General features: G+C 41.0%; 3 protein-coding genes across 4 annotated transcripts in view; 2 read left to right on the forward strand and 1 right to left on the reverse strand.

Moving 5' to 3' along the window:
* The window catches only part of sptbn4a (spectrin, beta, non-erythrocytic 4a), a 31,577-nt gene extending 21,939 nt beyond the window's left edge, over positions 1-9,638 (forward strand). For both annotated transcript variants that reach the window (XM_030437936.1, XM_030437937.1), the window contains 8 exons: positions 6-90; positions 420-631; positions 974-2,424; positions 2,579-2,639; positions 2,737-3,005; positions 3,730-3,900; positions 4,063-4,105; positions 6,434-9,638. In XM_030437936.1, coding sequence (XP_030293796.1) covers positions 6-90; positions 420-631; positions 974-2,424; positions 2,579-2,639; positions 2,737-3,005; positions 3,730-3,900; positions 4,063-4,105; positions 6,434-6,733 — 2,592 coding nt within the window. In that variant the 3' untranslated portion in view covers positions 6,734-9,638. The remainder of the gene's footprint in view (positions 1-5; positions 91-419; positions 632-973; positions 2,425-2,578; positions 2,640-2,736; positions 3,006-3,729; positions 3,901-4,062; positions 4,106-6,433) is intronic.
* A 2,834-nt stretch (positions 9,639-12,472) lies between these two features.
* Positions 12,473-20,091, forward strand: micu2 (mitochondrial calcium uptake 2). The gene is made up of 12 exons (XM_030436902.1): positions 12,473-12,717; positions 13,052-13,181; positions 15,112-15,143; positions 15,235-15,310; positions 15,529-15,576; positions 15,923-16,005; positions 16,724-16,777; positions 16,898-16,995; positions 17,980-18,151; positions 18,228-18,336; positions 18,438-18,595; positions 19,488-20,091. Exons 1-12 carry the CDS (start codon positions 12,520-12,522, stop codon positions 19,587-19,589), a joined length of 1,260 nt encoding a protein of 419 aa, XP_030292762.1. The 5' UTR covers positions 12,473-12,519; the 3' UTR covers positions 19,590-20,091.
* On the reverse strand, positions 20,086-25,491 carry LOC115593407 (interferon regulatory factor 2-binding protein 1-like). Its single transcript, XM_030436900.1, has 2 exons — positions 23,446-25,491; positions 20,086-20,986 (listed from the first exon to the last, which is right to left on the reverse strand). Exon 1 carries the CDS (start codon positions 25,244-25,246, stop codon positions 23,471-23,473), a length of 1,776 nt encoding a protein of 591 aa, XP_030292760.1. The 5' UTR covers positions 25,247-25,491; the 3' UTR covers positions 20,086-20,986; positions 23,446-23,470.
* Positions 25,492-26,457: the final 966 nt, after the last annotated feature.

A 26,457-nucleotide genomic window follows, 5' to 3' on the forward strand; every position in this document is an offset into this window, starting at 1 on the left:
CACAGATCAAAGAGAAGTTGGACAGCCTTCTGGCTAAGCAGAAGGATCTTATTGAAAAATGGGACAAACACCAGGAAAAGTTACAGCGCAGTGAGTAGAAGAGACGACTGTATCAGAGCAGAGGCAGCTCTTAACACAACACCATGTTAAATGTCAAATGGGCTCAGACTGTAAATGGTTTTTCCACGTTGTCCTCTTTTCATGAATTATGTATGAATCTTATTGTTCTTCTTGTTTGAGCTGAACGTTACACACTTACTCTGAACATGACTGAAGTGATAAGTTATGCATCCGAACTGTGATCTCACACATACAGTAAATATCACCATAATGTACACACAACCATTGCTACTGGAGTGTGCATTAAAATGTAGTGGTGGTGTGATGTAACAGTACTGCTGGTCTGCTGTCACATCCAGAACAGGAAAGGTTCCAATTTGCCCAGGAGACAGTGAAGGCAGAAGCCTGGCTGAAGGCCAAGGAGCCGCTGATCACCTCCAAGGAGCCAGAGGGAGGAGAGGCCCGGGCACAAACAGACGAGGTTGAGCAGCTCATCCTTCGCCATGAGGCCTTCCGCAAGGCTGCTGTAACCTGGAAAGAACGCTTCAGCTCTCTCCGCCAGCTTTCCGCAGTAAGCTTGACTGTAGATAAATGTTTAATCAGTTTGGTGGAGTCACAATTTAATGCTGCTACAGGAAAAAAAATGTGACCTTGGGATGTTATGTTTGCTTAGCAGGCATGTGCGCATGCCATGAGTTTGCATCGTTATGGGCTTATCTGCCACATGACGTTTACTGCATGTCCTGTACCCTCACTCACTGCATCCCCCATTTGACTTTCATGCTCCATTGTTTAGTAGCCACTAAAAGAGACTGGTTTGAGCAAATCATTCTTAATAACTTTTATTGGATCATCATGTGTTTGATTTGGGTTTGTTTAGTGCTGTTAGTTATTTAGTTAACTCTTTCTTTAGGCTGAGAAGAAAAAAGAGGAGGAGAAAAAGACAACCCCACTCTCCAGCCGAAGGATGTTCCCATTATCTTGTCTGACGCCCAGTATTCCCTCAACCAGTGCTACCTCACCTTTCTTGAGGCAGACGGTACAGGCGCATATAGAACACAAACCCTTACAGACCAGTCTGGATCTGGGTGCCACCGCTGCAACCCAGAGATTTTCCTCAACCCTAGCCAGCTACAACCCAGTTATAAATGGATCAGGCTTCTCTGGACTGGAACAGCAGTGCAAGTTGGTGGGCTCATCATACCTTGGGATGAACCACCAGGCAGCTGGAGGTGGAAGTGACTCCGGTTTCTCTGCGCTGACCTCACAGAGTGGTGGAGCGGACACTTCTACTTATCTGGGTATAAACCATCAAACTGCTGGCAGTGCAGAGAGCTCTGGGTACTTTGGGCTGACTACTGGGTGTGTGGGTGGTATGCAAAACCATCTAGCCAGTGGCAGGTTAGGAAGTTCAGGTAACCTAGCTCAGCAGCCAAGCAGTGGAGGAATGGGAAGCCCTGGCTTTATGCCTCAGCAGAATATGGGCAGTTCTGGATATTTGGGCCAAACACAAAACATGGGAAGTTCTGGGTATTTGGGACAGCAGCCTAATTTAGGGAGTACAGGATATTTGGCACAGCAGCCTAATATGGGGAGCTCTGGGTATTTGGCACAACAGCCCAATATGGGGAGTTCTGGGTATTTGGCACAACAGCCTAATATGGGGAGTTCTGGGTATTTGGCACAACAGCCTAATATGGGGAGTTCTGGGTATTTGGCACAACAGCCTAATTTGGGAAGCTCTGGGTATTTAGCACAGCAGCCTAACATGGTGAGTTCTGCATACCTAGCACAGAATTATCAGAGCAGTGGGGGAATGGGTAGCTCAGGCTTTCTGGCACAAAATCATTACAGCAGTGGAAGTCTGGGTAGCTCTGGTTACCTGGCGCAGAGTGGTGGCATCATGGACCCTAAAATGGCATATGCATGGCAGCACCTGAAAGCTGACTTCATGCAGCCCAGGATCAACCACATCCACAAGGCTGTAAACCCCCTCCTAGAAGCCAGTAGAGTGCAGCGGGAACAGTTTGGGGACATCCCAATGGCTGATATGGGTCCAGAGTCAGGGCTGGAGCTCCTCCATGGCCGCCTCCAGAGGGATCCCCGTGGCAGCCGCTCTGATCCTCAGATGGACCATCTGAGGAGAGAGAGGGAGTACAAGCTGGGTAGACAGACCTCCAGTGAACAGGAGATCCAGGCCAGGCTCAACGAGCTGCCGCTCATTGTGCGTCAGGAGCGCTACAGGAGGCGCCTGGAGAGGCAGTCATCCAGTGAACAGGAGGGTAGCAGCAAGCAGAGGCTGCAGAGGCAGGACTCGAGTGACCTGGAGGGCTCTGTTAAGGAGGGCTCTGACAAACGCTCAGGGTATGTGAATGAGTTGTGCTGGTGACAGTAAAATTTAAATGATGCTAACAAAATTTGGCTTTTCAGTTTGCCTTGTCAGCATTGTCCAGCGTGTTCCTAATGATTTTTAGGGTCACATAATGATTGTGTTCACTGTTTGGGTGACTCATTGCAGGGAGAAGAGATCCACCATGGCAGAGATTGTAGAACAAGTCCAGGAGAGAGAAGCAGCAAATGTGAGTTAGCCTGCATACAGTGTATCATATTAGTGTTGTATATGATAATTTGTCTTTGTGTCTTGGAGTCATGATCCCTCTTTCTCTGCTGTCTAAGGCACGGGGAGAGCCTTATCGGCCTCCTAGCAGCCTCTCAGCACCCGTGACTCGTTTTGATGGACGCCCTCGTGCCAGGGACCGCCCAAAACCCAGGAGGAGGCCCCGTCCAAAAGAGCCTGAGGAGACCCGCCGTTCTCGTTCAGCTCCAGCTACTGGTGCCCCAACAACACCTCAGCCACCTTCACACACTGCCCAAAACGAAGGCTTCCTGTACCGCAAAAAGGCTACCACCTCTGACCTTGAAGCTCAGCAGAGAAGCCCAAATAGGTACAGCACTAATGATAAATTATACAATAGACAAAGCTTATAATTGACCATTTGCCAAAGTCCAAACCTGTCCAGCAATTATCCAATTGTAGCAACCGTATCGAGTCACAACACGCCTGTTTAGCTTTGGATTTCCCCAACTGTTCAGGCAGTTTGAATGGGGTTCTTAACAAAAAAAATATGTGATGTGATGTTTATTGACGTGCTTAACATGGTGAAGATGCTTTTTCACATGAAATGTAGCTTTTTGCACAGTATCTCTTATGTAGTGATAAAGTGCATATTTAAGACCTCTTTTACAAATGATGGTTTTAAACAGCTGGAAAGATTTAAAAGTCAGCCAGCGCCAGTGTTTTCAACCAACTCATGTAGCTAGTTTATGCTAATCTGACGATGACATTTCAACCTACAAAGTCATCAGCTGCTGGAAGAAGATGACAGCTTTTGTCTTTCTATGTTCAAAAAAAGTACTCCAATGTTTTTGAAATGATAAAGAATTCTATCAGTATATCTGCCACTGCCTTCATTGTAATCTCACAGAAAGCACAATAGTCATAGAAGCAGTAACAAGGGGAAACGGCTTCATAACGACTGTGTCATATAATGTTTATTATGGTAGAAGCAAAAAATAATAATTTGAGAAGAGTTACATCAATTTGGCCCAAATTATGTCCAGAATTGTAATCTGTTAAGATCCACTTAATGTCTAATTCTGATTTTACAGCAAGTCCTGGGTGAACGTATATTGTGTGCTGAAAGAGGGAAAGCTGACCTTCTACAAGGATGCAAGGAACCACACCACAACGTACAATGAAGAGCCTCCTGTTGACCTTAGTAACTGCACATTTGATCCTACAATGGGATACAAGAAGAAGAAAAATGTCTTCATTCTTCAGTAAGAGCTGCTTTATTGTGGCATTTTTGTACATTTTCTTTGAAATTAAAAACTCCAGATTTAAGATTGAAACATCACAACACAAAATATTGTAGTATAATTTATTATTCATTAGACTGATAAGGGCAGTACTGACAATCCCTGTTGATTTTCTCTGAACAGAATGAACGATGGAAACAACTTTGCATTCCATGCAAAAGATGAGGTAAGAACATCCATATTTAAATCATGTTTAAGAGAAGCAGACATTAAGACTTAATCCTTTACTTCAGACCTAATAGCCACACAAGATGTCTATGAGAGAGACACTACACCTTTATAGATTAGGTTTGCCACAGTTTCAATAATATTAGGTTGGCTTTATTTTTCATTCTGTGATAGGCAGAGCAGACAGTAACACTGACCCAGACAGCAGCCTGCTACTATATACGACATAAGAGCTATGGACTGAACAACACACATTAGCTTTGCTGCTGAAGTCTCCATCTCATCAACTTACAACTACAAACATACATATTGTACCACACCATAACTTGTTGAACAAACGACCAAAGTGAGCTGCAGATTCCAGTTTGCAGGCTTGATAGCTTATTAGCAACAAATACAACAACACAGAGTTTAAGATTAAACCAGCACAAAAAGATTGACAACCTTTCCAAAAATACAGATGTCACTGAGTTGTCAGCAATTCTATCAATGAAACATTTCCCCTCCAACTCCTTAGATATTGTCATTTAAGTAACTGTTTGAGGCCCAAACAGTTAGAATTGACAAATATTTCTGAAAAAGGCAAAGATCAGAACAAAGTCCACAAAACCAAAAAACACACTGACATATCAAAAAAAAAAAGTCTTTGTTCTAGCCCCATTAATCCTCTCACAACCCCTCAAATGTATCATATACCCCATAAGGTAGCGAACCACTGGTCTAAACTACACAACTACCCATATTGTCGTTAAAAACTAGCTCCAACTCAAGCAGCTGCAACGGTGAAACACTGCTTAAACATTGATGCGTCAGTATCGAATAATGTTATATTTATAATATATCAGTCACAGGCGAAATTGTGCCGCAGATTGTTTGCTCTGCTATTGATGCTTTAAAGTGGCAATTTCGAGGATTTCCAGAAGCGACAATTGCAGGTGTATTTATGGACCTCCCTGCTTTCCAGCAATCCAGTGTTGAGTCAGTCAGTTGGCAGTTGGCAGCTTTGCCACACCTCCATAACAACACCACGTGAAAGCAAAAATGGAAAGATGTTTATTGAGACAGTAATTATAACACTTAGTATTTACTGAATAAAACACGGTTGCTGTAAAAGTAACAGTATGTACATACTAGGGTTGGGCGATGTCTGCCAAATTGGCATATGAAGGTGTCTACAGTGAAACATTGTGATGGACGATGACATCGTTGTTAATGAATTTGAGGCAGCGTGTCCCCTCAGTGTTGTCCTCAGGCAGCAGTTGCTATTAGCTCACCTCTGTAGCCACCGCTGTTTCTCTCCGTTGCTCTGACATGAATCCCACCCTGCAGAGGAAAATTCCAAAAATTCTGCACCACATGTCCGTAACTTAGCTTTGATCAGCCTCATATGCACAAAACAACGTTGGATGATGAGCCAAGGAAGCTGAGCTCAGAAAAATGTGTGTAAAAACGCCTCAAATGAGAGAAACAGCGGCCCTTGGGGAAAAAAAGACTACTGACACACTACTGAGTGTCTTGGGCTCCCCTAACTAAGCTAAGAAAATAGTAAACGGGACATGGAGATGTAATGTAAGTGCACTGAGCAGCAACATACTTGTTTTCATTTCCTCTCCACATATCACTGTCAACAACTCTTGCCCTACGGCAACTCTGAGGGGACATGCCACTTTCTGGTGCTCTCTGGTGAAGAGCCTTTTGAATCACAATGTTACGATGGCCACGGATAAGTACTGGTTGGCGTTGTTCATCGGCCTAACCATAGTATATACTTATTCATTGTCTACATTAGGCGAACTTATTCTTGTCATTATGATGCAAACCAATCACTCTCTCTGGCCGACCAACCACTGTTGGTTGAGCGCATCGCTAACTTTGCTTTGCTTTTTATTACTAGAGCAAAGGGCTTTCATCAGTGGGCCATATTACTTCAAGTTAATTTTGCTCATAATACATCTGTACTTTGAACGCAGGACTTTTGTTTGTGATGTAGTATTGTAGTAAGTTGTTATATTGGATCTGAGTACTTCTTTCCACCACTCTTTCAAAGTCATGTTCAATTCTATTGTCACTGTCTGTACTAGAAACATTTACCGCCTCTGTTGCTTACCATTTTGTACTGACACCTGAAATAAATCAGTTAAAATAAGGGGATAATGCACAGTTTGAATTGCATTGTCTTTTCTTTTGAAGGCTCAAATATAAACATATAATGTTGACCTGGTGTTAATCAAACACAAAACATAATGTGAAAAACAACAGACAACAGAAAGATATTACCTGAGAAAGAGCCTCCTTACATGCCTGTGTCTTTTTCTGCTTCCTGTAGGAGGACCTGAAGGCTTGGACTTCAAATATCACCACCTGTCTAGCTGAGCATGAAGACATGGCCAAGTGGGACAAGCCAGGCACCTCGTCCATGGACCCTGACCACTCTGAGCGAAAGGAGAAGTCGGAGGGTGACGCAGACGCCAGGTCAGAGAGGTCTGAGCTGGCCGAGGGGGAGGAGAGGTCCGAGAAGGAGAGGTCAGAGAAAGGGGATGGTTCGGAGAAGTTAGACACATCAGAAATTGCAGACAAAATGGAGGGCGGGGCAGGGGGCTCCAGCACGTCTGGAAAGAGCAAATGAGGAGCCCCTTTGTGTTTTAACATTACTCACTGACTAAAGGCATAGGATGCGGTGGGTGGGAGGAATGGATGGATGGAGAGCATGTGCAGCTAGGTTTGCAGATCCTCAGTCACAGAGCTGGAACACACTGAGGCCACGGCCCTTGGACTGACTATTGTTACTGTGACAGTCTAATCTCTCTCAGCCCCTCCCCTTCACCCAGGCAATACATCAGTGCTTGCATTGTGCCACCTGCTGGTAGATAGGAGGTTGGCCCAGACAGACAGACAGACTGACACACAGACGGACACACAGACACACAGACGGACAGACAGACTCCAACAAGTGGTCCCAGGAATAAGCCACTGTCACGTCCCATCGTTGATCGTTTAATCTCTTGGATTCACAGCATCTTTCTGTATGTATCTTTGACTGATAATGTAATGCTCTGTCTAGCTAGACAAACCCGAGAAGTGGCGAATGAAATGTTTCACAATATTAAAAAAAGAAAAAAACGTTTTTTGAAGCAATATACTTTTTTATTTCTTCTCTTTGTTGAAGAGAGAAAAAGGGAAAAGGAAACAAGAAATAATTGCAAATGTGAACTCTATGATTTGTCACATCCACGTAAGCTTCTCCATGCAGTTGTGCACCTTAGACACTTGACACATCTGTATACTAATCATAATGACATTTAATCCCATCACATGGCTAGCTTTGAATCATCTAAATATAATGGAATGCTGGTGTTACCCACCTGACTTCATTGGTGTCAATGACTACACATTTCTGCAGTTTCTTTTGAGTTTTTATTATTATTATTATTATGGTTATTATTATTATTATTTGTCCACAGTGATCCATGTCAAGAAAAGAGCTGTCCATCAAATTCTAATCCATTAACCCAAGGTGTGTTCAATGCTCAAAGTGACACTTAGCCTTTGTGACACAATGCCTTTGTATACATGACAAAAATCAGAACATTGCATGAGATAGTCTATTAGTGCACCTGTTAAACTTGCCTTTATTTTTATGTTCTTGAAATCATTTGGGCAGTATTAGAAATGCAATAATTTAATGTGAGAGGGGGGGGACAGGATTTTGCTCTCATGGTCCACTTCTCAGAGTCCAGAGGTAAGTTTGACAAAGAAGGTTGTCTTCTATCCACAGTAAGCATGAGAAGAAACAAGAAATTTCTGAGGTGGTATACCAGAGAAGTGACTACTCCTTGATCTGTAACATGAATTAAGAAGCCAAATGGCCCCTCTGCTGTTTGTACTGTATTACTGCAATTTTATTTTCCACTGAATGTACTGATTTCAGCTGTGAAATGTTCAATCACCACTGAGTCTGTGGTGCCCAAAATTGTAAAACCTTGAAGTAGTTCACTGAGAGTTAAACCTCTCTGTACCCTGTGTCTTTCATTTGAAGTCCAAACTGATTAGATTCTCTCCATCAAAGGCAAGTTAAATGTAAAACTGTCATGATTCAAGTCATGAATTGTATATACCTATCTTTGTATGTATACCAATAAATCCTGTGCTCTAATAAAACAATACTCTGAACTGAAATGGGTAAAATTAAAACATTTGTATTAATCCACAAATAAAAACAATCATCACTCAAATATATTAATGTTTATAACATTTAAATGAAAAATATGCAAATTAGGAGTCACTATTAAATATCATAGTGTATATACGTACACCAGTATCTAGTTGTCTGAAACACCTTTTACCAGGGAAGAGCAGCAGGACATACTGTAGGTATGCTTGTTGTATTTTTATATGCCTATATTTATTCATAACAGATTCAGGAGTTGCCCCGCAGCCCCAATAAGAACTTGTAATAATAGCTGATTGAGTAGTCAGTGTGTCTGTGAGAGGTGTGCTAAATTTATATATTACAGACAAGAAAAATAATCCAATAGCCAGGGCAGATCAGTACATGCTGCTCTGGATAATCTAATTATTGGTGACTAAAGTGAAGTACAGTATGCTGTGACCACAGAGATGATCACGCATTAGTCCACCCATTGTTTGTCATGTGTGTCAATTATTTTTACGGATAGAAGTACAGTTAAAGTTTCCATAGTGTCCGTCAAATGTAGCCTTGTTGACCATTTAAAAGACAAAGGAGGAAACCCACATGCAGTGTGACAGCCGCGGAGACTTTATTCAAATATACTTACAGTGTTTTTCCATTTGCCGTCCTGTCAGATTGCACCTCAAATATGTAAAAAGAAATGACTAATTAACAGTCTTCCTTTCTATAAAAACACCAAAAGTATATCTCAGATGCAGCACTGTGTGAATTCACTGACTTGAGGATTCTAGTGACAGTCTGCTGCATCTGTCTGTATTACTGAAGCCTTCAAATTTAGACGAACGAGAATAGATAAGCTGTGTTATGATGTGAATGTTATTTTTATTTGTCAGTCACTGTTTGTTTTTTACATAAGTGCCATGTCATGCAGTCTGCTGAAACAGGGGTTCAGAGGAAAAGGCTTAGAATTGGCTACTGAGACATGAAGAAGGTTTCACTCGTCTGACAGTGAGCCTGTCATTGCAATACATATTTTTATCATTGAGATAGGAGCTCTAGTATTTTCATGTGGCTGTAATTGTTCTGACTCATTGCTCATGGTAGATATTTAGCCCGCATCACCATGTGCGTTTTTAAGTGTTTGCTTCAGGATCACTTTTATGAAACACACAGGGGGATTTTTTTTTTCCACTATGTTATAACAGTAACAGTCAAAATTAAGTAGGCAGCATAACCGTGACTGAAGAAAAAAAAATAATATTGTGCAAACTTTGTTTCCTTCATTGATGGTCTTACAAGTGTGTATGTCTTTGTTACTTTACATTACAACTTGCTGCTATGACATTAAATAAAACCTCCAAACTTGCTGATGCAAACTTGACGTGGATTTGATGTGGACACATGCTTGTCACACGCACACACACACACACACACACACACACACATACACACACACACACACACACCTAATGGAGACAGTTTGTTCCACTCACAACTACAAGCTGCGTGGCTCTCTCTTCTTGTGACTAACAAACTTTTACTGCAGCTCTCTCTCTCTCAGTATCCATGAATCTGCAGGTGAAGACTCCAGCTGAAAAGACACAGCATGGATTAGCATTGACTGTACATCATCAAGCTCCATATACTTGATGCTAAAGCCTTGGTGCTTCCAGATCATACATAAGATATATTATAGGGACATACAGTCAAGTATGTAGGTGTGATATTGATATAAAAACACACTCAACTGATACATAAATGTCTTTTTTACGAACATCAGAGTCTGTGTGTCCCTCACATTAGCACCCTCTGGAGTAAGAGCTGAACTAGCCTTCAGTCTGACACGACTGCACGACCGAGTCGTTGGTGGAAACAACTGAAGGGCTGGTATTTCCCAAACTGTGTCCATGTCAAGGGGTTATCGGAATGCTTCAGATCTGTCCTGCTTGCTTCTGTACATACAGTAACTGGTTCAACACAAACATTTTTATGCTGTATTTATGGCTTTTCTTATAGCAACAAATGAAACTGCTGAATTTCATCCGAGCTACGTACGTGCACTTTGAAATCAAATGTGAGTGGACATGTGAATAATTTATGTGAGTAAAAATAAAGGTTCATGCGACTTTTGTTTTGCACCGAAGTACAGCCCCATGCACAGTTTGAGACAGGAGTGGTGATGCAGGGTCTACTCTCTGAGAAAACACAGAAGCATACGTACATGTATACAGTATTGCACAAATTCTGCACAACTTGATGTATGTTTTAAGAATGTACATTTTAATTTTGATTTGTTTGTCGAATTGAATAACATCTGCCAATATCTGTCTGTGGAAATATGACCTATGGTATTGTCTCATAAAATCTGTTCATCCCTTGATTTTGCCATTGTCTTTTTTCTCCTCTGTAGGTTTGTATAATGGCCACCGACAGGAACTTTAAACCCTTACACGTCATTCTCAGTAAAATATCCTTTGCAAACCAAGAGCGATCTTAAAATACTTCAGGTGAATTGTTGTGGTTTATTAGTCTGATTTAAAACAATTTGCAATACATCTACACGCTGCAAAACTGTCTTTCACCAAGACAAATGCTGATAACAGCATGGTCAAAAAGTCTGAGATCACTGGTAAAAATATTTCTATTTAGCATTTGTTCCTAATGTAATGCTATTTTTTCTTCAAAAATGATAACAAGCCTAACAATCTCAGCAAAAAGTTGAATGTTTGAAAAGTGTCCATGTATTTCAAGGTATCTTAGTATGTCCCCATTTTGCTTTAATGACAGCATGTATTCGAGCTGGCATGGACTCATCAAATTTGTGCAAAACGAGCTAAGTTGGCCGACTCATGTTATCCCAGTAAACACATCTTAAAGACTTCACAATGCCTTTTGGTTACTTCCTGTCCTTCAGTGTTTTGTGTTTTTTTTTTAAAAATGTATATGTAAATGTCCATCTACTCATCTACACTTACATCTGCCCTCTTTTTTTGTACATTAATTTTGCTGACCCATTTCACAATCGGTTTTCTTTTGTAAAAAATGTACCCTTATTTATAATACAGAGAGTGGGTTTCTCATGGTGCGTTCAGTGTCATAAAATGAAATTAGATTAAATCAGTGGTTCTCAAAATCTAAAGGCAAGCCTGTATTCATATACGTGCAAAATAGCCTCTAAAACATGTTCAATCTCTGTACACATTTATTTTTATTTAATAATGCCAAATAAAATTTAACAAACATACTACTGCAGTTCCGTTGAAGGTGTATATTTGGAAATTTAGGCAAACAAAGTACAGATATAGTCTGATAAATAAAATAAAGAATCATTGGTTACTTGTTTAGATGTCTGTAATAATTATGTATATTGGTAACAAAATCCAGAGGCACACCTGGACTGGCCTCATGGCACACCAGTGTACCATTTAGGCACCTACGCTTTAAAGGCCCAATATATTTGATAATGATTTATTAGTCAAAAATGTGTTTTGCTCATTATTGCTTCACTGTGATATTTGAGCTTCACCGAGCAGAATGAATCTATCTGACGCTAGAAGACTGTCTGCACATTCACCTGCTGAAGGAGGAGAGTTTGTCTTTGCTCGCCATTGAAGTCAGTTCAAAACGTGGACATCCGTGCAGGATTTCTGATGTTACAGCTTGTTTGGAAAACAGTCCAATAGGCAACAGGTTAAACCTGAATCCTCCAGTCTACACACTGACAGTGGACTTTGGAAACATGTTGTGCCCAGCAGCAGTTAAAGTACTGTGCTGAAATACAATCTGCATCTTGACAGGTTCTTGATTTATTGATGAGGGAGAAGAAGAAGATGTCATTTTTTTTAAAGCGGAGTAATTGTTTTGTGTGGGAAACCATAATTAGGACAATTTAATATTTAAAGAGCATTTTTATGTCTTAAAACATGTATGTGGGGGACTTAAAGAAGTCATGGATTTGTTCTTCGTTATTATATATTAAAACTGATGTTACAAAAGTCCAAACATTGCAGCTTATTCGTGAGACTGTGTTGAGAGCTCTGTCCTGATCATGTATTAGTGAGCTGATCCCATTCTCACAGATCTCTGACGTCTGTCTGTACCTTCATTCCTTCATTTTCTCTGTCTGTGGACATGACTGGGCTTTCTTGGGGCGTCACGTGACCGGTAGTTCAGCTTGTAACTAGGGGCGTGGCTCTGCTCACACGCAGTACGCAGCTACGGAAGCCTTCGAGTTCACTCAGCTAGTAGGGTTCTCTCCGAAAATGGCGAGCTGGGGAAGAGTTGCGGCTGTCCTAAGGAATGCGTTGAGGAGCCCCCGGTCTCTGCAGAGTCTGGCACTTCGCCGTGCGGTCGGCCCTGGTGTTTTCGGGTGTCTAGTCGGAACTGGGCTGGTCTGTTATTACCAGTACCGTGCCAGCATCGGGACTCTGCCCTTCGCTGTTCATGCTGAGGAACAAAAAGTGAGTACACACACCTCATAAAAGTTTGTGTCGTCGACATTGACGCCAAACAGTCAGACACACCTGACTACTGTACCAATTCCATTTTTTGTCTGATGCGATTTAAAGTCATGTGTTACTAAATACGATATTGCGACACACTCACATTAATATTTACAGAGAGGGCGTTAATAATAAGCCGACGAAGTTGGTATCAACAACTAACGCCCCCGAGCTGTCACTCACTGACACACCACGCAGAGGATTTGTTTCCTATCAGACCAGCCATCAGTATTGGCACGGTTCGGTTCCTGTGATACCAACAGTGATATTTGTGTCACCCGTGCTGTTCCAGGAAGCCGCAGCTCCCCAGGGTTCTGCCAGAAGGGTACGTTTCATCCAGTTCGCCTCGGTGGTGTACGAGCAGGAGCCATACATGACCCCGCGAGACTTCCTGTTCTCCGTGATGCTGGAGAACGTGGACAGTAAGATGCTCTGACGTTCACTCACTTCATCAGCTAATGGTTTTATTAGAATAGACTGATATTGTGCAAATGCTGAGGAGAAGAGTCCTGGTTAGCAGTAAAGACTGAGCTAAATAATGAAACATTAAACACGGAGGTATAGCTGCTTGTAAGAGCTTTATATATACAACAAATCTGATTGTTTGAAGTGATTAAAAATGAGATCACCTTGCCTGCAGTATACTGAAAGCCCAGTTTTAAGATATGAGTGGTTATGTGAAAATGCTGCATTGCAAAGTTTTATTTTAACACAAATAGACGGACATTAGGTAGTGAGATCAGACATATCAGACGTCTGTGCTGGGAGCTGCAATGTGCTTGCAGCTCATGTCGCTATCAGATGTAACCCAAATGCATAAAACAAGGCTTCCTATTGTATTGGAGATGATTGTATCATTTTGTAAGGCTGTGATTGAAACATTCTTTGTAAAAATAATTACAACAGGAAAAATGTTCTTTTTTTTATTCTGGGAGCCATGGTGTCATCAGATTTAACCCTAACTACAGATAACCCTCAGTGCCAAATTCTATATAAGAAAGTAATGTAAATATATAATATGTAACATTTCAACATTTATAATGTATAAAAACGACTTGTTGAAATATATCTTGTTGAGTTATGTACTGACATTATACCAAATGTTTTTCATCGTGGTTCAAACCCAGAGAGAAATTAGTAATTTTATAGGTAGGTAGGTAATTTTGCATTTCATATCATCACTTGAGACATAACTCATGGGGAGTCAGAGTCAGAGACTGAGGAGGGAAGCTGGTGAACATTCAACAAAACATAAATAAAACTTCAAAACATTCCGTCATCTGTGAATATTTCTGCCTGAGTCACATGGATAGATTTTCATTTGTAGTAGGTGTGGTAATCGGCCCAATTTCCCGATTCGATTCGATTCCGATTATTGAAGTCTCGATTCGATTACAAATCGATTTTCGATTATTAACGATTATCGATTCGATTTTCAATTATTAACGATTATTGATCTTCCATTTAACATCAGTCAGCTGCTGAATTATTTTACTTATCTTGGGAGTAACACCTCACAGCACCTTCAATATTGTAATATCAAAATTGTTATTTTTTAATTTGTTTTAAATGTAGTGTTTCACTTTTAAAAGAAAGTTGCCAAGCTCAGCAGCCGGACTCATGTTAGAAGCATTGACGGTGACGAGAACCAGGGCGTGTTTCTCTATTCCCCACTCATCTGCCATTGCTTTGAGAAACTCACATATTTGCGCTTGTGTGGCTATCATCCATAGCTTTCGTCTGCAGTACGTAGGACATTAGCTTCCATTAACTGCTGACATAATGAGCTGTAACGGTCACATATGAGACTGTAGCTCTGGATGTCCAGGCATCGCACGTTATTGCTACCCTGTGAGCAGAGTTGAGGGACACTTGCACGGAAAGGTTTGTCTCCTTGTAAAGATTTAGAATCAATTTAAGTGTGAAAAAGCTCTGGGATGGAATAACATATCTTGGCTCCAGATTGTGGACCATGTAGCGGAAGCCAGTAAGAGGAGGACTCCAGTTTGTATTACTATTTAAAAAAAAAAAAAAATTATATATATATATATATATATATATATATATATATATATATATATATATATATATATATATATATGTATATTATTTTTTTAAATCGATTTTTGGAAATTTAATAATCGAATCATGATCATCAATATTATAATCGCGATAAATCAATTATCGATTTTTTTCACCACCCCTAATTTGTAGAATGAAATTTATTGTACAAGATAAAAACCATGTATAGATAAAGGTGCATGAAATACATCTACGTACATCTACGTACCCTCTGTTCATTGATCGAAGGTTGTTGTTCTGTTAACACATCTTGTTTTTCCTCTCATGTAGGAAAGCTGCAGAAGAAAGTTTTAACACAAAAGGTATGTTTAAATCAACACGTTGTGTAGTTTCAAGCAGCACGTATAGTTATCACGTCATCAGTTTTGCTGTTTTTTGTCGCCGTCTTTGCAGGAAGTTGACAAAATGTTGGCGTCTGCCTCTAAAGTTCGGGCCGGTAATGATCTGTTCAGAACCATAGGAGATGATGGTGAGTCTTCAGTCAACACACCGGACCTTCAAATAGAATACTCTGTATTATTCAGATCCACATCAGAATGGGTTTGTTCGTTTCCTATTCATGTTTAATTTTATCTGTGTGACCTTAACTCGAAACATTTATGTCTGTATGTTAGCATTTTTTTTCCAAAATCGGTCAGTATATTTGTTGGTTAATATTTCCACAATATCGCTTTTTGTGTCTTGCAGGGTTGATCTCCTACACAGAGTATCTGTTCCTGCTGACTATCCTGACTAGTAAGTAGATTCCCACACCTTGCCTGAGCTGCTGGGCCCTACAGGGTCTTCCCCCCCCTCAGTAATATGATGATGAATGGACTGGCCTGTAATTTTGTGACTTAAGTGGATGCATTGTCTCGAGGAAGAGCTTGTTGGAGCTACGCACACCTGCACATTTGAGTGGAGCTCGACCATTAATCAGCAGCTGCTGACCTGATTTGTGTTGTAACTCTGTAAGCACTGTCTTGAAGGCTGTTTTGAGAAATGTTACTCTGCCCTACTAACCAAGTGCATTGTTTTGTGTGAGGTTTTCTAAAAGTGTTAAGACAGAGCTCAGATGTCTGACAGTGCATTGCTGTTGCAGAGCCGCGCACAGGATTTCACATTGCATTCAAAATGCTTGATGTTGACGGCAATGAGCATGTGGACAAAAAGGAGTTTCTCAAGGTAAGACCTCTGAGGTATCAGGATTTTTTTTATCAGCAAGATGTGTTAATATTGAACATAACACTTGTCGTTTCACATGTAATTATGGAGAAACACATTGTACAGAGATTCCAGTTGTTCAAATGTCCGTGTGCATTTAAATGTGAAAATGCTGCCACCTTTAATGCTGCGTCAAGCACTGATGCCCCACCATTGTAAGTATGGACCATGGCTCCGTGTGAAGGTGAGGGAGAGCTGCACTGCTAGTGACTCTAGTCTGTTTTTCATCTGTCATGTGTTTGCATCTGTGCAGCCTGAGTCAGCCACTCACTGTAGTCCATTTATGTAAAGCCACTTGACATTTTTGTGTCTGTTCCAACCTGACTCGTCCTCTGTGATGACGGCACAATACCGCAGTGTGCTTAGTCTAGATCAGGCCCAGGCTGGCAGACAGCATGTTGGCACGCATGCACCTTATGTCGTATTTTCATGTAGTGACTTGGTGCACAAGTATAAAGCATTCAACAGTAGAAGTGCATGGATTCTTATTTGCTGCAGTGTCTATCCTGTATGACTCGGATAAAGGTCTTATCGCTGGTTTCATCAGTAAAATCATCCTTTTTTTGTTTCGTTTTTGGCGAGCATTCAGGATGTGTGTTCAAATTGAGTTAAGTTGTTTTTAATTTTATTGTGGAAATATTGTGTTTTTGATTTTTTTATTTTTTTTTTGCTTCTGAAGCTGAAGAAAATCATTGGGAAAAGTAAAATGAAAGCTCCTAAGGAAAGCACAGAGGTCAGTATTCACATTACCTTCAAATGAATTTGGCTCTTTTCAGCATCACTAGCAAAATAATGAAATGCCTGCCTGTTCAGTTTAATAGTACTGTACCGTATATTCCCTGAATGTTAACAGAAACCAGTGGAAGAAGGAGAAGGTGTTAACACAACACTGCAGACCTACTTCTTTGGAAAGAAAGGGGAAAACAAGCTGCAGTATCAGCAGTTTTGCAGGTAAGGAGATGTCCTTGGTAGTCAAATACTTTACTGCTGTAATCAATACATACAATGATCAGTGTTTAGCCACATTTGAGATGTAATGGCAATTTATATCAAGTTTCTCAATGAGCTGGATGAAGTGCACAGATTATTGCCTTTAAACACAAAATGCTGTCCTTGCACACAAAATGGCTCATCACATTGTACTTATCCCAGGGCCGAATTGCAGCCTTGTAACCTGGCTGCACACTGGCATAATCCTGGCACATTCCACAGGGGCCAACCCCGACTTTAGCCCAGGGCTTGCTGGGCCTGCTCCAGAGCAGGGTTAGGCCTGACTTTGTGGGGTTATCCCCTGAATATCAACCAAACACGGGGTTAGTGTGAAACAGAGGTATAAACATAAACTGCGTGTTGCAACGGATATTTAATTCTGCGTCCGCGATGTGTGTGTAAAAAGGGTAAAAAGATGGTGAAATGTGTGTCCACACTGTAGAAATGTTGCTATATAATACTATGCTATATTACAGCATGTTCAACTAATACAGTTCATTTTTTTATCTCAGTTTTATTTGTATAACATTGACCACTGCATACTGATTTGAATACGATAACTGACAGCACTTGATACTAACTTTAAAATGCAATAGTAATAAAAAAAAAAAATCAATCATAAAATATCAAATGTTGTGATGCTCTGATTAACCTTTTGCCCAATTACCATGCAGGTGTTTTTCATTTGATGTGCTGTGTGTGATATTGTGGCCAAAGCCATTGTAAAATACCATAACACACCACCATTTTTTTTTTCTTTACCTCCCTTCTTTATTATCCCTTCTATCATTTACTTTCCCTTTTAATTGACCCAGGAATGTTCTGTTTAATTTGTTTTGCACTCTTTTAAGTACTACTATTGTAACCTTTTTTTCCTCATAAACCTCAGCAGGACTCTTAGTTCTTCACACGTTAGGTTTCTAGTAAAGATCTTGTGTTGTTCAGGTTCATGGAGGACCTGCAGGCTGAAGTCCAGGAGATGGAGTTCCTGCAGTTCTCCAAAGGTATGGACACCATGCGAAGAGAAGACTTTGCAGAGTGGCTGCTTCACTACACCAATGAAGAAGACAATGAAGTCTACTGGGAGAACATGAGGAAGAAAATCCCTGCTGGCCAGGTTGGACAGAAAGTTAATCTGATGAAAACCTGGTTCAGTTTTGCATCAAGGTAAACTGACATGTTTTTTCTTGCAGAGTATCACCTTTGATGAGTTCAAGGCCTTCTGTCTGTTCACCAATAATCTGGAGGATTTTGCCTTTTCAATGAAACTGGTGACTGGAGCCAATCGTCCTGTTCAAATGGGTAACACCTCTCTGTTAAGTAGAATTCAGATTTATTTAGGTTTTATGAAATACTATGTAGAGTAGAATCTAGAGACTACATCTTTCCTCCTCTCATTACAGCCCAGTTCAAGCGAGCTGTGAGGATCGCCACAGGCCACGATCTGTCTGAGAACGTGCTGGATACTGTATTTAAACTTTTTGATATGGACGGAGACAACTGCCTGAGCCATAAGGAATTCATGGGTGTGATGACAGACCGAGTACTGCGCGGTCTAAAGGTTAGTCTGTCCATCTTAATCATTTTTATATCATATTTTAATAGCTGCAAAAAAAAAAAAAAAAAGGTACATCTGAAAGGAATCATTTCACATTTTGAGTAATTAGCTCACTTGCTTTTGTTTGAGCAACATGGCCTTAAAATAACACAAAATACATCTCAGTATTTCATAAGCGCTTTTAAATACTAGTATGGGTGACAATATCAAATGTAACAATATTGGTACATATATCAGTAAAGGAGAAATAGGCCCAATTGATATAATTACTGAAGTGGGTGAAGGCAAGTATTAGAACTATAATAAGTCTGGTTAAGTTAAATCCCTTTACTGGAATGCAGAATTTGAAACCTGTAGGTCATATCAACATATGACGATATCCAAAATCTGAGACCATATATTGTCTTATATCATGATAATGATATACGGATTGACCAGCCACACTTAAGGTGAGGTGACCAAAAGTCAGGTGAGAAGGTTGATATCACTCATAAAGTGAAGGCTACAGCAAGCAGCCAGTTGGCCAAGCTTAGCATAAAGACTAGAAACAGCTAGCCTAGAGAAAATCAGTAGCCATAACCTGTAACTCGTCAATAAAGTTAAAGAAATTTCCCAAAATTCTGAGCTATTGCTCTAATTTAGTCCTGTCATCATATCGACTGCTGAAGAAATCTTAGACAAAAAACATTTGTGCATTTGTCATAGCATGCTCTCAAATACCCTACTTGTATCTCTTTGGTTCAGCAGAGTGATTTTTCATTTATACAAAATCAATTGTCTACATACATGTACCTTTCATTTTATCCTGGCAAGCTATTTGTAAAGATAAAAATTCTGAATTCTGAATTTCTAATTGAATGTCAGTTTGATGTGATGAACATGGTCCTTCCCTCAGGTGCAGCATCAGAACGGCTTCTCTGGCTATTGGAAATGTGTGAAGAAAGAGACCATGAAGGCAGCTAGGGAGGCCCTGGGGGACAACGGATGCCCCTTCTGAACCACCAGGACACCTCTGATAGATGATCACTATACCACTACCAACCTTGTTCTCTTATAATCAAATAAGTGGGGTGAACAAGATTATAAATGTAACCACATGTAAAGAGGATTCACACCACTACTGTGTGTACAGATATGTTTACAGATAAGTAATGCATTGTGCAGACAGACATATATGTGTATGTACCTTTTAAAAACTGTGGATGTGGCGTTATTTGCATTACTTTGTGCACTGTGCTGGCCTTTTTGCTAATCAATTCATGCAGTTTAGATTAGAATGGCTGATGACTTCTTAATTTATTTTTACATTATTTTCCTCTGTGTTTACAAAACTGTGGTTCAATGAATATACACTCCTGTGCATGTTGATACCCTTTCAAGTTCTTATATAATATCGGGTGTGGGTTTTTCATGTTTTTGTGAAAAATATTTATCAAATAAAGTTTTATAAAAATGTTTCAACAAGGTGGTCCACAGAATAAAGCAGCTATAACTAGTAACTATTTTGTCATTTATTGTAGAATTGACCTGTTAAGATCACATGAGTATGTGGGTTAACCATTGAAGATTGTGGTGCTAATTATCTTACCATACATAGAATTCAAAAAGTAAATAGACAAAACAAGCTTACTTCTGCGATAGATGAACAAATTAGTGACTGATGCCAAGGTTATCAGTGAATACAGCATACACAGCTACAATACAATAAAATTACATTGAGCATGAAGCCATCTTTGGTCTTCTTATCACTATAAACAAATACATATAAATTTGTATTGTATCAAAAATAGAAATTACATAGCCATATTGAAAGTAAATTCACATTTTTGACATACAATATAAGGAGATTACGTAAGAGACATATTGTGGGATTACATTTTTTTAAATCCTTGGCTTTAAGGACCCAATGGTTTTGCCACATTTTGGACATTCATTTGTTTTTTGAAGAAATGCATTATTCTGTCAATCTCGCCGTTGTCCACCTGTGTAAGACAGTATGCAACGAATATAACAAAAACACAAATGAAAGACAAAATAGATTGTCATTCTTGAAACAAGCATGTGCTTTCTATCCTGGGCTTTGAAGACGAGGCCTGATGAGAGGCCCCTGGACGGGGGGGGGAGAGAGAGAGAGAGAGAGAGAGAAATGTGGTCAGGAATCAACATTCAGTTGTGACGGAGCAGCCCGGCCTTCGCAGGTGAGCCCCGCCCTGACACACGGGACATGTCCCTCTTCTCAAAAGTGAGTCTCGGTGTGTGTTTAGTTATTGGTGTGTGTAGTTGTCCTCCTGTGGTTCAGAGTTCTTCTGTTCTCAGAGGCACACATGATGAACTGTAGCCAAAGTGGACCTCTGCTTGAGATAATAGGGAAGTGCTTTCAAAGTGTTTGATCCACTGTGGAAGAAGAAGAAGAAGGAGAAGAAGAAAGGTAAGTGTAAGGATTTGGGAACATTACAAACAGTAGAGTAACAATGAACAGCTTTCTTTTCTAACTGAGCTCCACGCCTTTTTTTTTTTTAAATGTTAACTTTTATCTTGATGCCTGAGGTGCATTTTACACACAATTTACTAACAATACAAGTTATGTCAGAAGTAGAGAGAAAGTGACAAGAAAGCTGCTTAAAAAATACTGAATTCAGTTCAGTTAAAAAGGCTCTTGGAGGGTATTAAAATTCCTAATGTCATTTACAAAGGTCTGAGAGTATTTTTTCTGGATCCAGGAACTTTCTCTGGGTTCAGGTACTTTCTCATAACATTTATTAGAAATCAAGGACACTAAAAAACATAAAGTTGCAAATTGCGTACAATTTACTGAAATATTGTTGAAGTACAATTTTGAGGTACCTTGATACTTGAGTATTTCCATGTTCTGCTAATTTATACTTCCTCCCCACTGTAGTTATTTGATACATTTAGTTACTTTGCAGATTCAGATTACTCTGCGTTTATAGGCTGTTAATTGTGACATGTTACCTATTAGATGTTGTTGTGGGCGGGGCATTGTGTGAGAAGATGCTGCATTAGAGCCAAAGTAGCACATGTTTAAAACTAGTTTATACTATTAGCAATCTGTTAAGAAAAACACAAATACCGATAATCAGAAAATGCCGAATATGGGCCCTGATTATCAACCACAGCTGATCATCGGTCTATCCCTATTATTTACAGCAGGGAGGTACAAATAGGCCTCATTGTCCCTACTATAGTATGCCAAAAGTACAGCCTGACCAATACTAGATTTTTGGGGCCAATGCAGATATTAGTGAGAAAGAAAATGTGGATATCCATTTATATCAGCCAATTTGCACACATTTTATGCAATGACCATCCAATTGTGGTCAAACATTACAAATGTAATGGAGGTGGGATATTTAAACTGTGTATACAATTACATCAGTCCACTTAAATGTTTATTCTATCCTGTGTCTCTTCACTTTAAAAAAAAAAAAAATCTCCACACAGCCAGTGTCGTCAGATTTAATTGAATTTTGTGCCTCAACCTGATCTCTGAATCAGCATCAAACTGTTAAGGCCTCTCTTGACACCATTTCACACTGGACATTGTTTTGTGTCTTATTAGTGAATGGTCTGATTATGTGCAAAAAAAAACATGGAGTCTAAAATATACAGTATACATATACATAAGTGAAATGTTTTTTAAATATGATTTACAAATTGCAAGGGAGAAATGACAATAACACTCATCATTTATAAAAGGGAAATTTATGGTTAATTACACTGTAGTTAAGTTATGTCACTGTTAATAAACAATTAACTGATCTATAAACCATTGACAAAGCAATTGCTTATTGGAAATTTGCAACTGATGTTAATAATACTTTGTGAATTTGTAATAAATATGTAGTTAATGTATGAGAATTATTTGAATGACCAATTTAAAGCTGAAACTGATGTTTACAAAGCTTTAAAATGTCTTTAAAAGATGGTTTGAAGCATTTCCTTCTTTGTTGTGAGTGACAAAACTGTTAACTAATTTATAGTTAACTTTTAATCTACCATTTATTCAAGCTGATCATTATAAAGCGTCACCAAAATGATTATGGTGCTTTATTAGTGTTCCACTGTAATCTGTGTTTTAACACACACACACACACACACACACACACACACATATACACACACACACACACACACACAGTAAACAAAACATGGGGAAAGTATTCAATATCTACTGTTGGCAGAGGTCGTGTTTCTTTGGGGCTCACAAAATATAAAGAGATTAAACAACAACCATTTACACTGATAGTTCCCCTCTGTCATTTGCTCTGCAGTGATTCTGACAGCAAGCCTCCCTTATCCTGTCAAACCTGTGTATGTACTGGGATGATGGTGTTATTTAAATGCATTATTGTGAGCTCACCTTTCCTTCTATTTTTACACTACCTGAGCAACTGTAAAAGGTTATTATTCACACACAATCCTTCCAATGAGTTTATTTGCTCTGTATATTCTGTTGTGTAGTGTAGAAGACCGGTGATAACATCCATTAAACTATTAATTCTGATTGAGTTTAACCATGCAGGCACAAGGATTAAGAGTTGACCTGAAATTTAAAGACCTTTACGAACACTCTTTTATGCCATGTCATTTGGGGCCGGGCAGTCACAGCTGAAAAAAGAAAACAGTATCACTACTGATTAAACTGATTTCATTTTTCACTTGTAACTCAACTGATTTTCTGAATCCTATCATTATGGGAATTTTACTTACTTGTCTTTTTCTCATTTTTGTTTTGTTTTGTTCTGATTCGTTCAAACTGTTTTCTGCTTTTAAATGCTATGTCTAACCTGGTGACATCCTAACCGTCCCTCTCAGGACCACTGCTGTCTTACCATTCACCACAACAGGATGGAGACGTCAAGGGTCGTTCTCCTTCTTTACTGTCACATCTCCGTCTCCAGCCAGGATGGTGGAGATCTCCCCCTGCATGAAGGCCCAAGGCACGGTGGATCCAGCCAGGGGACAGCGCTCTCCACTTGGGCAGTACACCTCCCCACCTTGACCTTGGCTGCGGATGAACCCTCGGGTGCACGGGAAGCAGAACTTGTGGTGCTGGACAGAGGGACATTGGACAAAATGAGTGTCCTCCAAGCGCTCTCTGCAGAGGGTGCAGCACAGCAGAGTGCCCTGGGCGCTGCTTGTAGACTCCCCAGCACCGGCGTTGCTGCTCTGACCCACCGCGCTTAAACCCTGCGCCAAGGCTGCCTGGGAGACTGAGGTGGAGGCAGTGGAGGGGCTGCTGCTGGTGGGGCGCCCAGCTGAGGAGTGGGCTGTGGACATGCTGGGGCTATCTCTGGCCATCTGGCTGGAGCTCAGGCTGTCAGCGACTCCCATGAGCGCTGAGATAGGTGAGGGCTGGCTGTGTAAACGGGGTGGGCCCTCTTGAGGGGCGGCCATGCCAGGAAGAGGTTCCATGCCTGAGTAAGCACCTCGGGGCCAGGGCTCTCTCGCTGGGTGATCAGGCCTTCCTTCGCTCTCTCCATTCTCAGAGCCCGGGGAAGCCTTGCGGCGTCGAGTTGTGCCTTTCGCTGGTCCAGGGCGCCCAGCGGCTGCCATAGGCAACCCTGCATCTGGCTGAGGCAGAACCTCTGGGATTGGGGGCTCCTTAAACATACGCACACCGTCATTCAACAGCTCAGAGAGCGCACGCCAGTCTCCTGAGCCTTGACGCTTTTCGTATTCCACATAACGTAGCCCAGAGTTCACTGCTTTACCTGCATCTTTGGCTGAGTCTCGGAACATCTGCCTGACCAGGTCTGGGACACCTGAAAAGATCATTCCAGAGCCGGCAGGATACTCCACAAAGACCTTCAGCTCAAACTCTGGACTGGAGCTGACGTCGAAGGCCAGGACCCGACCCACTAGGTTATGGTCTTTCCTGAAACGAACATTAAAGGGGACACAGCTGCTGAGAGCTACAAGTACATCCCGGACTGCTTTGGGACGGTTTGGCCAGCCTTCAACCCTGCTGCGAGCCACCTCGTTCAGTTCAGCCATCACTTCATTGTTCCTCCACAGTGCAGGATCTATACCCACCAGAGCAGAGGTGCTGGCACCCACACCCAGGGACACAGCCTGTCTTCTGCCAGCATCACCCATTATGGGGGCAGCTGAGACTGCCATAGGTGTGGCCCCGGCCCTGGAGCCTGATAACGGTAACAGCCCATGAGGGGCTGCTACCAGCCCCTGAGCTATCAAGGCATGGGATATGGAGCCATGAAGACTAGGAACTGCCCCAACGATAGCCCGACGTGTGTTTGGACTCTGTCTGCTGCCCTCTGACATGGCCACATCTTCAGCTCTGTGCAGGCCATTGGGGAGGCGAGAAGACACCCCATACTCACCCCTCCCCCTATCTATACGCTCTCCATGCTGCCGCCCTGCTTCAATGGGCCCAGCCGAGCTGGGTTTTCCCTGCTGTGGACCGGGGGACCTGCCGTCTAAAACTCCGTGCGTGCTCTTCAGCTGCCTGGCAGTTTCAATGAGGAGCTCTATTCTGTCTGCCCCGTCGTAGTTGACACATCCCCGGCACACAGCCTCGCTGAACTCCCACAGCATGGCCCAGGGCATCTTGGGCAGATCGCAGAGGTAGCACCATTGCCGTCTGGAGGAAGACTGCGAGGCGGAGGACATGTTGTTTACAGGCCCTCGACCAAACTTTCTTCGGAGGCCTACACGTAACGGTCGGCGTTTTCAGCAATTCTTCAGTTCTCGGACACCGCACGCCGCATGCCGGGCATTTTACGTCGGAATCGAAACGAAAACTGAGCTCAAAACGCGACTGTTGACGGCAGCATTTAAAAGTTAGCGACGTCTTCTTTCTCGATTTGTTCGTGTCGGTCTGTGTGGAAGGAAGTAAAATGTCATAAGACACCGGAAACACCTACGCGACAGAGGCCGAGTGCTCTATGGGAGTTGTAGTTTCATTCTTAGACCGCTGTATGTATTTTTTTCTTTTTGTCCAATATTGCACTCCTGAGAGCACTTCAGGGGAATAAAAATACTCAGGATAGGTAATGAGCAGGGTTATAAAATCGGTTAATAAAAGGGAGGGGAGGAAATGTTGGCTGCATTTTACTGACAGCGAACACGAACGCTGGAAACTGCACTTATCGTAAAATATCGAAAATATCATACCTGTAAAGGGACAGACATGGCCCTGTTCTTCATACCCGTTTGTATACACGAGTTTAGGTGTTCGTTACAGGGGCAGGGTAAATAGCTCTGCTGCCTACAGCTCCCTGTTCATGCGTTCATCAAGGTTGTGATTCTAATCACACTGTCAGATCTCCATGTTAGAGCTGGGTTCTAGAAAATGGTTAAAAGTTAAATACACAATATATATCTATACATGATAATATATCTTTTGTTTAACTGCTTTAATTAATCTAGCACTTGACACTGGGAATAATGCACTGTAGGTCTAAATACACGTGACTCGAATAATTTGGTCCTCTCAAGCAAGAACAAAGCCATTTTTTCTTAGGCGAGGCAAGTCAATATACTGCAATATTACCTGCAGTATCCAGTCTTTATATATAAAACAAGGTATTAGTCCCTATTGAGTTATTGTGCAAATGACCAATTATTCTGACCTTGTTCAAAAAGTATTTCAAGATAACAAATCTGTAAACTGACTCAGTGAAATAAATGTTATCAAATCAAAAACAAATAACTTTATGAAAGCTTGTTTATTTCTTAATTGCTTTTCAATCAGAAATAAAAATCCATTCCATTACTTAGAAACAGTGAAATACTGACAGCCACAATAAAAAAACTCAGCTGTAAACACAAAATGAACACAAGCAGGTAATTTGAGTCGTGTTTTTTCATTCAAGTTAAGT

The sequence above is a fragment of the Sparus aurata genome, chromosome 13 (genome assembly GCF_900880675.1).
Source record: "Sparus aurata chromosome 13, fSpaAur1.1, whole genome shotgun sequence".
Lineage (NCBI taxonomy): Eukaryota > Metazoa > Chordata > Actinopteri > Spariformes > Sparidae > Sparus > Sparus aurata.